This window comes from Chironomus tepperi, unplaced genomic scaffold (assembly GCF_022539635.2).
Source record: "Chironomus tepperi strain 1889 unplaced genomic scaffold, CSIRO-AGI_Ctep_v1 contig_34, whole genome shotgun sequence".
Lineage (NCBI taxonomy): Eukaryota > Metazoa > Arthropoda > Insecta > Diptera > Chironomidae > Chironomus > Chironomus tepperi.
Genome location: NW_027226156.1, coordinates 1,426,140 through 1,443,061, shown reverse-complemented (window position 1 = coordinate 1,443,061; position 16,922 = coordinate 1,426,140). Strand labels below are relative to the sequence as shown.

The 16,922-nt window shown below is 32.2% G+C and overlaps 1 protein-coding gene across 6 annotated transcripts in view; it reads right to left on the bottom strand.

The window, feature by feature from the left end:
• unc-13 overlaps nt 1-8,673 on the bottom strand; it is a 115,878-nt gene extending 107,205 nt beyond the window's left edge. For all 6 annotated transcript variants that reach the window (XM_070646719.1, XM_070646753.1, XM_070646727.1 and 3 more), the window contains exons 1-2: nt 8,536-8,673; nt 6,612-7,030 (exon numbers count right to left, since the gene is read on the bottom strand). In XM_070646719.1, the coding sequence (XP_070502820.1) occupies nt 6,612-6,633 (22 nt within the window). In that variant the 5' untranslated portion in view covers nt 6,634-7,030; nt 8,536-8,673. The remainder of the gene's footprint in view (nt 1-6,611; nt 7,031-8,535) is intronic.
• Nucleotides 8,674-16,922: the final 8,249 nt, after the last annotated feature.

The window sequence follows — 16,922 nt, the reverse complement described above, 5'->3', positions numbered from 1 at the left end:
CACAAAGCTATGAATAAGGGGTACAAAGTTACGAATAAGGGGTACAAAGCTATGATCTCCAAAAACGAGTACACTACTGTTTCTAATTCGAAATCTCATTGACATTTTCCAAGAATATGTTAATAAACTTCAACACACAGTAGGTTGATCTCATTTTCAAATCCACCCAAAATTCAAAGACAACTTTGATAAGGTTAAAAATCGCATTTTAATTTCAAAAAAGTTCATGAATATTCAAATTCTATAAAATTATCATCAAAATTATTTTTATATTCTGAATTTTTAATCATCCACCCTTAAAAGTTAGGGTTTAAAAAATAAGCCAAAATAATTTTCATTTAAGGTAATTTTTGTTATTTCACAAAAACAGAAGTATATCCATTTCGGTACGAAAAACAAGCGTCATAACCACACAAAATATTTGTAAGAAAAACAAATTGTGTGAGAAGCACAAAAAAAAAAACAATCAAATAAATAAAGAAAAAGTGTCAAAAAGACAATTTCAATAATTTTAACAGATTCATGTGACCTTTTCTTCCTTGTCTATCCACCCACTCGGGAGGAGATTTGTTCCACGACATAATATCATGCCGAGTAGCATATGGTGGATTAATCTAGAAGAAGGCTTGTGTTTTGCCAATATGTCAAGACTTCAAAAGTCCAAAAAAGCATCACCATAGCTCTAACTGTCCAACTGTATCCAGAGTGTCACCCTACGGGTGAATGTCAATTTTGATGTATCCAGAGGGTCACTCTCTGGATGAGTGTCATTTTTAAAATTCAAAGCCAGATTTCATCGGGTCACCCTCTGGGTAGATATTCATGTTTTCAAACTCCCAAAAACAGCTTTCAAAGATTTTGGTATAATGTCATTTTGGTAGATTCATATTGTTTACAACAGCCAAGCACTCCATTTTGGGGTTTCATGCGTTCACAATGGCTAAACTACAGGGGCAAATTCTGGGGTAAGAATGGGGTCAACCCCATCTCCCCCTCTTCTCCCTGATTGGAATAAACTCGCAAAAATGCTATGAATTTTCAAGAAGAATCCCAAAATTTCCCTCAAAAATTCCAGACTACACCTAACTGCCTATATAGCACCTTTCACAGATTAATCAGCCACATCACCTTCACTCTTCAGTCACCATGTGCTCCTCGGCACATGAACACAATTCCTCTCTCATATGACATTTTTATTGACAGTTTTCACGAAGAAGTTTCACAGTCGTGAAATTCACTCATATATTCCATATTTATGCTTATGATTGGAGAATTATTGATACACACATACACACACACAAATACCAATACATATACACAAAATTCATTTAATCTGTTCAAAGCTACTCAACTGAATGTTGAACATTTCCAAACACTCATTCCACGTACCTTTTTATGTGAGGTAACATTAATTTTCCTATTTATGATTCTACACATAAATATGCTACGAACGTATGAATCTCATGCATTGATGAGCGGTATGTATGTCTCGTGTTGAGCATTTTTTTTTTTTGAGCAGGATTGAGTCGAACTTTTTTTTTTCATATTGATCGATATTTTCATGATTAATGAAATAAATTTAATTTTTAAAAAGAAAATAATGCACATCGTATGTGATGAATATTGACATGGAATATTGTGGCATAATTTTAAATGAGAATTTTCTTAGCTTTTTTTTGGGGGGTAAAGAAATGTGAATGGAATTTAAAAATGAATGAATTTGGAATTTTCTGAGAGGTTTTTAAGAGGAAATTGTGGATTTGAAGGTAATTGGACTGAATGGTACACATCTAGTCATCTGAAGGGTATGAAGCAATCTAAGGGGTATCAAACTAGTCATTTAAAGGGTACAAAACTACTCATTTCAGGGGCACATAGCTAGTCATCTAGGGGGTACAAAACTAGTCATCTGAGGGGTACAAAGCTAATCATCAAAAGGGTATTAAGCTATTCATGTGTAGACATCCATTCATCCACCTTTTAATCAAACACCTTTTGCATAAACCCAACCAAAAAAAAAATTCCCAAAAGTACATGAAAAAGTGAGAAAAAAGAATCACAGCACGAGTACACAGAAGAAAAAGTCGACAGCATCAACAGCAGCAGCAGTATCAAACCCAAAAAAAAAAAAAATAAGAAGGAAGAAGATAGGAAGTAAAACAAGCAAGAAACATTTATGTTTAGCTCCTGATAATGTCTATAACAAAAAAAAAACACATTTTTTTACTGTAAAAAAATCAATGAATGACATCCCACGTCTGCTACTTTAGCAAACATTGTCGAAAAAAAAAATTGACTAAGCTTTTGAGTCTTTATCGATGACGAGAAGAAACAGGAAAATTATGACTGAATGTTAACCTTTTAGGGAATAAGCCTGCACGACTAGATTCTTTTTTTCAGACTATTGATGATGAAAAAATATTTATTTATTGATTCTGTCATGGATGTTTGACCTTTCTGGGATATATATCGAGTCTTGATGCTGCTTCTTTATTGGGTTTATGTTTTGGGAAATCTGGCAGATGGACTGAATTAAATTCTTAGAATTTTCCTTTTGAATTCGCTTTTTCTTCTTTGTGTCTGATTGAATATTTTTCAGCTTTTTTTGATTGAATTTCAATCAAAGGAATTTGATGACTGAATGTTTTCTTAGAAAATTATGGTTCAAGGATGATTGCATGCTCTTGACGACTAGCTTTGTGGCTGTTAGATTACAAGCTTTACATTCCTAGAAATACAAGCTTTGTACCCCTTAGATGATTAGCTTTTTACCCCTCAGATGACTAGCTTTGTGCCCCTCAGATGAGTAGTTTGATACCCCTTAGATGACTAACTGTTTACCCCTCCGATGACTAGTTTGATACCCCTTAGAGGAATAGCTTTGTACCCCTCAGATGATTAGCTTTGTACTCCTCAAATGACTAGCTTTGTACCCTTTAGATGACCTGTTTGATACCCCTCAGATGACTAGCTTTGTACCCCTCAGATGATCACCTCGGTTTCCCTTAAATGTCTCTCTTTTCAACCCCAACCTGCATCCCAAAAATCTTCAATCAACTTAAAATTGTCAAAAACCCCACAAAAGTAAATCCAATTCTCATTAATTTTCAATTGACATTCAGCAATTTCCGTGGAATTTTTTCTCTCTCACATAAAATTAATCGCTTTTCATTTTACGTGTCTATGTACTTTAAAATCTGTACACCACAGAACCTACACACACACACATGTAATTGATTTATTCTTCATGAGCGACGCGAATAATTTTTTAAAGAACTTTTTTGGTGCTGATTTAAAGCACTTCGTGTGGGCAGACATTAATAAAGCTTTTTGATTCCAATCGTACCTTTTTTCATAAGGAGCTAATTGATGCTTTAAGAAGCAACAAATCTACACATGTTTGGGACATTAAGGCATTAATGATTCAGTTAGGTAAATAGCTTTAATAATTCATTACCTTAATCATCTTAATACTGTGATGTTGTGAGGCTTTAGGTCAGTTTTGGGGGAGGATTGACTTCCAAATACTCAATACCCTCCCTCATCTGACGGCCTTTGACACCCCTGACGCCTGATACGCGCCAGGACAGACTTGGTAGTAAGGAATGAGGAAAACCGCACACGGCATGCGATTCATGACATTTTGGACTTCGCACTGATGTTCCACGTCACACAGCTTGTCCACCACTGCCTCTACCTTAACAATGTAAGCTACATACTCTGTTGCAGCACCAGATTCTTAACATCCTTGCATAATATCGAGTTATTTCCATTCCAAACTCATTCAACAAAACTCTCAACATTTTTCCTACCGCAGTTCCGCTTCAGAAAATCATAAAAATAGCCATCATTAAGAACTGCATTAAAAAATGTCCAGCACAGCATATTTTTTGTACTTTTTTATTTTATAGAGCACAATAAACTTCAATTTCTGAGTAAACAAGATCAACTCGATTATGATTCTGCATTTAGTTTAGCTTGTGCGATTTCCTACCTTATAAGCTTTAGTTCTTTTAATTCTTCGATTAAAATGCATGAAAAGTTTTTATATTTTTTTTTTAGTTTTTCATCGTCTTTTCAATAGAATAAAAAAAGTTGAAAGAGCTTTTTTTGGATTTTAGGATGATTTTGTGATTTTTTTGACTATGTTGCCAGATTTTCTCTCAAAATTGAGGCTTTTTGAGCTTTGAGGATCTATTGCCAGATTTTGTCTCAAAATTACTCAAATTTGAGGCTTTGTTGTCAGATTTTATACAAAATTCACTAAAATTTGAGGCTATGTTGCCAAATTTTATAGCAAATTCTCAAACTTGACTTTCGATGATGCCTGATTTTACCTCAATTTTTGGCTATGTTGCCTGACTTCATCGCAAAATTCACAAAGTTTATGCTTAGTTGCCAGATTTTCTTTCAAAATTTTTCAAATTTGACAGGCTATGTTGCCAATTTCTCATAGTCAAGGCTATGTTGCCAGATTTTCTCAATATTTGCCCACTTCCCTCCCAAAACCCACTCAAAATTCCTGACAAAATCATCACAACACCTTCATATAATGCAGTTAAATCTTATGGAAATTAAAATCAGAAGTAGGAGAAGAAAAAAAAACTTAGTCATCGTTGCTGAACAGCGACTGAAAGCTGTGCATTATGAATTCATTTTAGAGATAATTGAAGAAATGAATATAAAATTGGATGGATTGTTGCAACGACACAATGAGAGAAAATTTTAATCAGCGATTTTGTTTAAATTTGTTTGATTTTTTAATTAAACTTTTTATTCAAATTAAAATTCGGAAAATTTGAGGTTAGGTCAGGGTGGGGGTGGCATGGGGTAATGTATGGAATGCAACAATTTATGTGAGGTTTTGGGATTTTAGGAACAAAACGCCATAGAAATACGAAGAAGATTTTCCAAAATTGGGGAAGGGGTTGACCTCCCCTAACCCTCTATCCACTCCCCCCTGACTCCGCCCCGGGGTAAAATATCAATTTTTTCTACCAAATTGCTGTTAATTCAAACCTTATGCATGCAAAAATTGCAAAAATTACCACAAAATCTAAGAAAATTTCAAGGTATGTCAATACAAATCTGCAAATCCCACCCATACCCACCACAACCCTATAACAGAATATATTAACTGACGCCACAAATTACCGACCTTTGTCACCTCAACGGCTACGATAACAATAATAATATCAGAGATGAGAATTGCAATGCAAATAATGAAAATCTGTGCTTTTTTTTCCTTTATTTACTCTCATTATTTATTTTGGCAGTTCATGAAGAACACAACAAGCGATCAATATTTTGCTGCTTTTTTTATTTGGAACGAGATAGTTTGGAGGGAAATCTTTAAAGTTTTTATTATTTCATCAACAACAATGCTTTAGACAAAAGAGAAGGAGAGGAAAAAATGAAGAGGCAATTATCGTTTTTTTTTTTTTTTGTTGCCAGCATTAACAAAGTAGAACAAGATTTAAAATTTATCGCAGTTTTATAATGAACACGAATTATTTTTGGGTGATTTTTTGAAAGATTGGTGCTTTATGGAGGTGGTTTGTCTCTTTGTGTAGGTTGGGTATAGTAGGGATGAGCTTTGGAACTGTATTTTGATATGATACAATTGGAATTGAAGACAGAAAGCCGAAGAAGACCGAAGAAGACCAAAGAAGACCAAAGAAGACCGAAGAAGACCCGAAGAAGACCGAAGAAGACCGAAGATGACCCGAAAATGACCCGAAGATGACCAAAGAAGATTGAAGAAAACCGAAGATGACCAAAGAAGATTGAAGAAAACCGAAGATGACCGAAAAAGATCGAGGAAGGCCGAAGAAGACCGAAGAAGACTGAGATTATCCGAAAGAGACCAAGAATACCCAAACGAGACCAAGAATACCCGAACAAAACCGAGAATACCCGAACGAGACTGATGATAACCGAAGAATTCCGAAGAGGACCAATACGACTGAGAAGTCCGAAGCACACTAAATCAAACATCCTTCTCTCAATCCACAAATAAATGCACTTCCATTTCACATCCAAAACTACAAATCAACTTGTTTTGTGTTGGATCCAGCTTCTTCTCTTTTTTTTCGAGACAACAAAAAGCTTTTTGCTGCTGCTATGTATGTAGGTAAAATGAAAAGTCCGAATAAAGAGAAGAAACTTTTGAAAAGGGATTGTTGATCTAGATTAAATGCCCGGTCTTGAGCCGGATGTCTGGGTTAAAGTTATTCTTTTTGGAACAGATTCTAAATTAAAAATGAAGGATTTGTTGGGGAATATTTTGTAAATAGATGTGTGAGAAAAAGGAGGATTGGATGTGGGAATTGTGGTTAGGAATCGATTCGAATTTTGAGGTTAGGAGCCAAGGATCGGTTAGATTTTTGAGGTTATTTGACAAAAATTGATCAAAATTTTGAGGTTATGTGACAAAAATTTATCAGAACTTTGAGGTTATGTGACAAAATTTTATCAAATTTTTTAGGTTATGTGACGAAAATTGATCAAATTTTTGAGGTTATTTACTTAAAAGCATCCTAAAGTCCTTAAGATTCGCAAAGATTGTTCATTCCCAACAACAAATAAGTAATAAAATGCGGCATTCTTACCTGTAACATTCAACAGTGACATGTTATTGTCTCCTCCTTATTTCCTATGAAATTCTCGCTCACTTTTTTTTTATTTATTTATTTTTGTTTTTTTTTTTTTTTTGTTGTCGTCGTCGTCGTGTAATCCGGTTCTTCTTGTTCCTTTTTACGTGTTTTGTTTCGCTGTTTTGTTTATTCACTTTAATTACTTTTATTTTATGTGGATTATCCTTTATTTTACTTTTTTTGATAGACGTTTATTCTTTTGGGTTAATTGTGCATTTGGGGGTCGTCTTGGCTAATTTTTGTCAACTTTTGAATTGTTTTTGGTGACTTGAGTGTGAATTTTGATTTGTTTTGATTCATTTTTGATTATTTTTTGTGGTTGCTGAGATTTATTTGAATTTTATTTGGTTGCTTTGATGAGATTTGTTGATTATCTGGTTGAATTGATGGAGAAAATTAGGAGATTGAAAGGGGTTGGCCGAAAAATTCAGGAAAATTTTCTAAAAAAATCATTGAGAATTTGTCAAAATTGACAATTTGAGTGTTTCAGACATTCCCGAGCGACACAAATGAAGAAGGCTCCACCACGGAGCCTATAAGACACTGATGATCCCCATTTATTACCACTTAATGGAAGCCGCCTTCATTTAGTGTCCATATGGCTTCATTTGACTGTCATGTGGCTCTGCTTGGTCGTCTTTTCATTTAATACCAATTAAAGTGGCTTAACAGAGCCTTAACAGCCCTATCGGACCCAGCTTCACCTATATCACTCAGCAATGACCACCCAGTCCCATAACAACATGCAAAAAATCATCGCCATCCACAATATCACACAAAGTGCTCATATTGAGTTGTAAAACAATGTAATGAAAATCAGTCGACAGGTACAGACAACAGACAACAACCAATGAATGAATATGTGATGGAAATCTGATTAATTAAGTGAAAAATCATATTGTTAATCAGAAATTAAATTGAAATTAACGGTTAATGAGCTTCATTTTTTGAGAATTTTAATATTCATTGAATTGATTAACAATTGAAGCTTTCCAGGGATTTTTCTGGGAATGGTGATGGGAGAATTGGGTCAGAATCAGTTAGGTGCTTGACAGAAGGGTAGTTGAGGGGTTTTGACTCTCAAATCCTTCTTCTTGAAAGCACACGGCATAGAAATAGCTGAAAATCGGATCACAAGTCGATTTGACTCTAACTTGACGTCGGTTCTCAATAAATCTGGGAGCCTAGAATCACACCGACCTGGAACCGGATTATACGACCCAACCTGTGCTGCTCGGACACCTTCAACAGCAATCGACTTTGTCAATTTTTTTTTTTTATGGAAAACTTTTCCACATTTGCAATTTTTCCATCAGAAAATGTTAATTAACTGCAACAGCTTCATTGTTGCTGATACTTTGTAGATTTACTGACATTGACGTCAATTTTTTTTTCAATTTTGTTGTTGCTGTATTTTAAAGGTTTTGAAGCAATTTGTGGATTTATGTTGAAAAAATTGAATTAATTTTTGTGAATTTATTTTAATTTTTTAATATTTTTTTTGATTTTTAATTTGATATTTTTGCATGATTTTATGGGAAAATTGATGAGTTTTCCGCAGTTCAGTTTTAAATGGAAACTGACGATTTTTTGCAAAATTTGATTAATTTTAATGTAATTTTTTTGAAAATTTTAAGGAATTTTATTAAAATGTTCTTGAATTTTCAAAAGAAAAAACTTGAAATTTTTAATAAATTTTCCTGAATTTTCAAAAAAATTTAAATTTTTTAACAAATTTCCCTGAATTTTTTTTAGATGAATTTTTTAAATTTTTGTTTTGTAGATTTTTCTAAGATTTTATTTCAAATTTTCCGTTAAAATTTTAAAAAGTTGTTTTAATTTTTCTTTTAATTTTCGAAGAATTTTCTTAAATTCTTACCGAATTTTCTCGAAGATTTCGAAGAATTTTAGTGAATTTTCCTCAATTTATCCTCAATTTATCCTCAATTTTTCACTATTTTCCCAGAATTTCAACAAGTTTTCTTGACCTTTTGTTGAAATTTTGTTGAATTTTTCCACAATTTTCAATATATTTTCTCAATATTTATCCATAAATTTCATAAATTTTCCATCAATAAATGCTCACATTTACTCTAAATTTTATATCCATTTAAGCTATTTTCCACAATATCATTACTATTATTTTGTCGTATTTTGATATAAATTCAAAAAAATGTTAAATTTGTCAACGTTGATAGAATTAAGAAAAAAATTGTTAAATTTATTTTGATTATCCTAGATAAAGCTTTTCATTTGTTTATTTCCTTTTATAGTCGTGGATTATGTTAAGTTTAAGTTTAATATTTAATTTAATTCTATAACATTTGATAAAATTTTATCTACAGGCGGGATTTTGGTGGATTTTTGGTTTTCGTGATGGAATTTTCATTTGAATTTGAAGGATTTTTTGGTGATTTTTTGACGATTTTCGTGAAAATTTGTTGGATTTTTGAATAATTTGTGGATTTTTTGGTTAACTTTTGGATTTTATTGGAATTTTTGTAAATTTTGTAGTTTTATGAAGAATTTTTGTGGATTTTCGATGAAATTTTGGATTTTTTTGGGAATTTTTGAGAATTGTTGTGAATTTTTCACAATTTTTCTTGATTTTTTTGTGGTTTTATGGAGATTATTAGTGAAATGTTAACGATTTTTTGTTGATTTGAAATTTTGGAAATTTTTGTTGGTTTTTGTAGAATTTCCCAAAATTTTGACTTTTTTTTGTGATTTTCTGGCTATTTTTCAGGGATTTTGGTGGAATTTTCATAAATTTTTAAGATTATTTGGATTTTTTGAAGATTTTTAAATTTTTAGTCAAGTTTTTTCAAAGTTTCACTCAATTTTTCACTTTTATTCACAGTTTTGTGGTCGCAAGCACTAAATTCACTGTTTCTAGTTCTATTTTATCCCGAAACTATCTAAATGTTGTCAAAATTTCACTTTTCTGTTGATTCCATTTGCACAATTTTGTTAAATTTTCACTTTTTTCTCCAGAATTGCTGTAAATTTTTATCATTTTTTATCATAATTTTTTAACAATTTTTCCACTATTTTCCACTATCAAAATTGTCAAACTAGTCCAAATTCCGTCCACGTCCACCAAAGTTTATGTCAATTTTGAGTTCATCTCACGACTTTTCTTCCGTTTCATTTTTCCGTCCTCAAAATTGCCACCGTTGCCTTCACAAATCAATAATTATTTAACTTTTCCTATTTTTAATCCAAAACTCAAACTTAAAGCACTAATGAAGTGAGAAATAAAGTTTGTTGTTGTTGTTGTTGTAGCTTTTTGAACAGCTTTTTGAACTATCTACATGCTTTTTTTATTTGTTTTTGTTACTTCACATCCTTGAAAAAACTTTTTTTAACTTTTTTTTTAAATTTTTATACTAATTTTATTTATTGTTGTGTCCGTTGCTTAACGCAATTGCTGCACACTCGAATTTCTAATAAAATATTTTTAAAATTTAATAAAAATTTAACTTTTTTTGTTATTTTAAATTCATGAAAATTGTTGATTGGACCAAATTGCAGTTGATGTAAATTGAGATTCAATGTGCTGCTTTTTGTGAGCTTGTTAGGAATGCATCCTTAATTTTATAAATTTATTTATGTAAAAGTTTGTCTTAATTGTTTAATTTGAGATCTTAATTTGAATTTTAAATCATTTTTTAATTGAATTTTTAGTGAAATTTGTCTAAGATCATGATAAGAATTTTGCATATAGAAACTTAAATGCTGTCAATTTTGAAAAATGTTGTCAAATGTTAGAAATGTTGTCAAATTTCAAAAATACTGTCAAATGTCAATAGTGCTCTAAAAAGTTAAAAATGCTGTCAGACTTCAAAAATGCTGTCAAATGTTAAAAATGCTGTCAAATTTCAAAAAATGCTCCACAATTTCCCATCAATAATTAACTCAACCGTTTTGTCTGTAGACCGCAAAAAAGTGCAACAAAACAAGCCAATTGCTATAAAATTCATGTAATATGCTTCTTAATAACACTAATCTTACTAAATGGTTATAAGTTTTGCATTGGTATGACTTAATTAAATTCAATCTACTTAATTGGTGGCAATAGTGATATTGTAGCCCGATAAAATTACTATAATTATGCAACATTAAAGGTAGAACGAATAGCAATAAAATAATTGATTTGCAGGAATTGCGAAGATGGTTTGGAATGTTGATTTTGGAATAATTGAAAATTGACATCATTTTTGAAGTTTGACAGAATTTTTGATATTTGACAGCATTTTTATCATTTGATAGAGTTTTTGGAATTCGACAGCATTTTTAACTTTTGACAGCATTTTTAAATTTTGACAGCATTTCAAAAATTCATATGCAAATCTCTCAAATGAAAAATGACTCAAAAAATCATGCATTCGACTAGCTTACTGAACACAAAAAAATTTCCCAACCAATTTATCCTTAAACTCTCTCATTAGTATTCACCCCTCAACAGCAGTCTCATGTCTACTACATAAAAACCGCGTGACCTAAAAATTATTCATAAACAAATTTTAAATTTTTCAATTCAATTAAATGCAATCAATTTTAAAGGAACAAAACTGCTCAATTATCAATTTTAATTGTCTCAATTTCGGTTCCATAATTACGCAATAAAATATCATTTTTGTAGACATACTCAGGCTTGCACAAGAAGAAGTTGCACGACTATTATTTAATAAAAAAAATACGAAAAAACAGAAATGGAATCGATTTATGGATTTTTTGTAACGAAGGTCGTGTAAACCTCAATCGTAAGACGACTCTATATCCTTGATATATTCAAAGGCAACAAAATATTGCAAAAAATGTGGGGTATCATGTGCCAACCCCTCGAGTGACTTTCTATGTCACAAAATTTGAAATGTCCTTGAAATTTGAGTCGAGCATGTAAGATTAGAAGACATTTTTGAGGGCCTTCTTTTTTTGGTGACGATAAAAAAAGTATTGAATGGATTAATGTCAACGAACAAAGTAGTCTGACTGCCTCGCAGCCAGCTTGATTTGACTTTGTAATGAAGTAGAAACTTTGACGTCAGCAGTGCTGCAGATGAGGCTAGCTTCTTTGTATTTTTTTTTTTGGTGGATGAAGAAGTCTCGAATGAGTTTGTCAAGAAGTTTCTTTGGTGTAAGTGAAATTTGGGTGAATTTTAGGAGTTTTGGAAGTGATGTAAGGGATGTTAAGGGGGAGCAGGAGCGTGTTCATGAGTCAACCTGAGCCTTGTCCCCTCCCCCAACTCTATTGATGATCTAGACCCCAAAGTTAAGGATGTATTGAGTATGACACTCAATTTCGGGATCAATCTTGGGATTTAATGCATTTTAGTCCCAAAATTGACAGTCTTAGTGATGATTATTCTGAATTTTATGCCTTAAAGCAGGCTGAATATCGAAAATTCCGAGAATATCATTGTCAAAGAACTCCTGGATAGAAGCAAATGCAGTATTAGGAATTGACTAGCGGTACCCAGCGACAGATCCAACTTCAGACGCTAACTGAGGCATGCCATGGATCACACTTGACCAATACAATCAACGATGTAAGTAAGCATATAACCAAATCAAATCCAAAATCTTTACTGACATCCATACCCACAAATTTGACTCAAATCAGATCGATCCTTTTGGAATAAAAATCATATTTTGTCATGATCGTTTATTGTGTCTTTTTTTTATTATTGAACCTCGCCTTTCCGCATCCGACAATACACAAAATAAATAAAACTTATTTTATTGAAAATTAAGAAGAAAATTCTTGAATTTGATCCAAGAAATAAGTGGAAAAAAGAAGAATTGGGGGGTCGTTGACTGGTTATGGGACGGAAGAATGGAATTTAGTCATCTTTAGAACTATTCCAGGTCACTGCACTTCACCCTATGCTATTTACCCTTGGGCTAAAGGGAGGGTGGAGTAAGGGAGATGGTGTAATCTAAAATGGCTTTGCATATTCTTGTTTAGTAGGATAGAGTAAGGCAGAGTAGGGCAGAGTAGAACAGAGTAGGTTAGAGTCGGCAAGGGTAGGGTAGGGTACACCGGGTAGGTTAAGAAAGCGTGAAAGGTGACGAAGTATTGAAGGGAATGTTGCAGGATCCCATACCGTAACCACTGAACGTCCCCCCAAAAGCAGCAGAACAAATTGAAATTGTATCATTTTATGAATTGTTTTATGGAATTTTTCTTGTTGCTAAATTATCTCGAGTGGGAAATTGAAAGGAAAAACGAAAAAAATTCTTATCAGGCAATTATTACCCGAACCGGAACCGTCCTCATGTGAAACTTTCAAATTCATTGAACAGAGACTTTTAAGTGGAAAACTTTCGACTTGACTTTATTGTAGCTTGAATATGATCAATAATGTACAAAGTTATTGGCAAGTTTGAGACTAGCTCTTTACAGCATAAATCATTCGATATGAACGAACACGAATTGAAAATGATTTTTAAAATTAATTAAAAATTCATGAGGAAATATTTCTCATGTCTTGCACCTAAATTGCTGTCAAATTCGATGATGACGACGCCCTGGTTGATTGCTGGTTCATGACATATTGTTAATGAACACCTCTTTGGTAAAAGGAAATGAAAGATTTATGTATAAAGGTTGTGACAGTTTTGGTTGAATTATTTAGCACTTTTTTAACTGATTTTTTTGGTTCTGTTTAACAATTTTCACTTCATTTTGGGGGAAATAAGGTCAAAATTTGCAGTACTTAAGAGAGCATCTGGGCCATACTCAAGTAAGAAGGGTGACCTCACCTTCTATATCAAAGATCAATTGCAATGAGTCCTGATTTTCACAAATCGGCAAATTGATCAGCTAGACTAGCCTAATTCTGACTTGATGCCGGATTTGGTACATGTCGGACCAAGCTCATGTCGTCCTGGTGCCTACTTTGGGATTGATTAATCTACTTGTGCTATTTAGGATATATCATGGACTCCCAAGCTAAACTACCAAGTACATGTACCCAACCCCGAGAAGCTTGAGAATAGTCCTTGTACACATCACAACAATCCCATCCAACCATCATCAAGCTCCCCAACTCATCTCCATCTCCAACTCCAAACCCAATAACACCATTAATTATTAACTAAATTTAATCACTTCTTGTCCAATATTTATCATTTCTATATCTCATTACTGGTAAATATAAAACATGTGTCATAGACCTTATCGGAAATATACTTTAATATGCACACGCAACTCAAATTAATTCTATTTTTGGACACAACACATCAAACATGTGTCTTGTTGATATTTTGGATTGTTTTGTGGATCTAATGCACATTTGGGTGGAAGAATTGGGGGAGGTAATGAGGGTTGCGGGGGAGATGCGTATAGGGTTAGGAGGGGTTGATGGTTAGGAAGGCTTAATGGTTAGGAACAAACCAAACTGCGAAGATTTCGGAGAAAATGTTCAAAATTTGTTGAATTTTGATCAATTTTTGACAGAATTTTCTCAAATTTTGCCGATTTTTCCTCAATTTTTTCACAAAATTCATCAATTTTCCTGCATTTTTCCTTAAAACTCCTCAATAATCCTGCATTTTCCCACAAAATTCCTAAATTTTACAGCACTTTTACATTAAAATAACATCAAATTTCCTCATTAATCTCATTTTAAATTCCAACAGGACTTTCTCTTTAACATTGTATCCTTTATATCTCACATTGTGCACTCCTAATTGCTCACAAAAAAAAAACTTTTTTCAATCTCATTTTTCTTCTTTCAAGTCGTTCAATATTTTTTCTTGTTCTCTTTTTTTTTGACTTTTTTTCGATTTTTTTCACATAAATTTTTCTATTTTTTGAGTGAATTTTGCACTATTTTGTCACTTTTTTGGCATTTTCAGGTTGAAAACTGACAAAATTTTTGAAATTTGTCAACTTTTCATCACTTTTTGTCACAAAATTTCAACAATTTTCATGAATTTCTCTCAAATATTCACAAAAAAATCCATTTTTTGACTTGAGAATGTCACGACAGATTACAATTAAGCTGCCACATATGTGACACAAAATTTATCAAATTTTAACAATTTTTTATCACAAATTTTTCAACATCCGTTCAGCTGCCGTGTTTTGACTTAAATAAAATTTACAATATTTTTCAATCCCTATAAAGGCTCTCCAAAAAAAAATGAAATTTTTTTCCTCTCTGAAAAAAAAATGAATTTTTTTTCAATTTTTCACCTTAAAAATTTTACACAATCGCGACTATAAAGTCAATTTTGCCGTAATTCTTCCCGTGTGACGTGACTTTGTGCACATTATGGTGCAATTAATTATGTAAAATTTAATAAAATTTCCACAAAATTTGATGATTTCGCGATGGAAATTTTTTTCGTTCTTATATCTTTGGCCTGCTCGTCGTCACTTATCGAACATGTTCAGTTGAGACATCCACCGACCCCCCGAATGGAACTTTTTTTACTCTCTCATTTTTAACGAATTTCTCAACCCTCGTGAAAAATTATCATTTTTTTCCCCTTAAACTCTCAAAATATTTTCATATTATCAGTTATCGTTGAGCATGCGCATTGGCATAGCACATGCATGCTGTTGTAGGCGCATTTCTATGATTTTGTAAACATTGTGTAATCGAAAAATGTGCTGTGTTTCTCATTTTTTTTTTTCACTGAAAAAAAAGTCAGCAGAAAAGCTTTTCGTGGAAAATTTATTTTGTTGTTGGCTTTTTGGAGTAACTTTTGTTTGTGGAAATAAAAGTTGGGATGATAATGGAAATTCGCGGAAAAATTTCTATGGCAATGAAAAACTTGTTTGGTACTTTTTTTTATGAATGGGATTATTTTGCTTGATGCTGCTGTGTGACTTTTTTTTGTGTGAATTAAAGTTATGATTTATTCATTAAGGAAGCGTAATCATGTGATTTATTTGTTGATCCTGTCTTGTTGGAGTTTTGTTGCTTAATTTGTTGTTATATGAATTGTTTATACATTGGAGTATTGTTGCTTGTCATTGGGTGTTGTTTATTTCATTCTGTATCCAGTGCATGTAGAAACGAACTCCTATCTTTGATGCCGCTATTTTGTCCCACCTCAAAAAGTTCTTTATCAAATACAATTTCTGCACTTAAACATATTTGAAATTTCAGAAATTAAAACAAAATTTTCACCAGTGTCACCTCAAAAAGTTTTTATCCAAATTGCACTTAAAGTCTAAATTGATAAGATTTACTTAAATTAGATGTAAAAAGATGGCAAGAGACAGATAGAAAAAGTTTCATTCAAAAATTACTTAAAATGCCTGAGATATCATCCAAAAATAGGTTAGAGCATTATTAAAAAACATTCAAAAATTTTTGCTCTTTTTTTCAAATTAAGTGATTTTATTGATACATTTGTTGCATGTTTATGTAATTAACTATGCAACTAGTTAAAATCTTGAGATTTGTGTTTTTTGACAGGAAAATGTCTGAACAAGGAAAAGGAATCGGACTTAAGCTCTAGCTATCACTACAGTTTTCAATCCCAGTATTGACATGCACGTAAGTTTAAGATCAATACTGTTTTAGAGCAACACAACAAATCCATGCTTTAAAAAGTCCCCAAATCTCTTAAAATCAAAATTACACCTCAACATGCTTAACAAATAAAGCATTCCCTATCCCAATTTGAATTTTATCACTAAGATTATTCTACCTAATAACACTTAACATAAACACCATAAATTTAAAAAAATCTCTCAATCTCATCATCATTGTCCTACATTAATCTGATTAGCTTCATGTCATCAAATCTCCTCCAATTGCTTGGTGATATCCATAAAATATCTCTTTTTTACAAATTTTTTTTGTTTTCTTTTCCTGTTTTTCATCGAAAACTTCCTCAACAATTTTCCGTGTTTTGAATTTTATATCTTGAGCAGAGAGAAAAAAAATCAATGGAGCGGATGTAGGGTTTCTGAAAAACGGCATTTTTAAAAAACGGCCGTTTCCGTTTTTTTCCGAAAAACGGCCGTTAACGGGTCCGTTTTTTTATTAGTACCGAAACAATACGTCACATTCAAATTGAAGTCCTTTTTAATTTGCCAAAATATGTATATGAAAAATTTAGTTCTAAAAGTGTACCGCAGGCTAAAAACTTGACGAATATTAATTTTCTTAATTTAAATTTTTAATTAAAAAATTTTTTTGAGTCGAAAAATTAAATAAATTTTTGAAAAATTTCAAAAAATTCAGGAAAAAAGTCATATTAAAAAACGGAAAAACGGCTAGCAAAAAACGGCCGTTT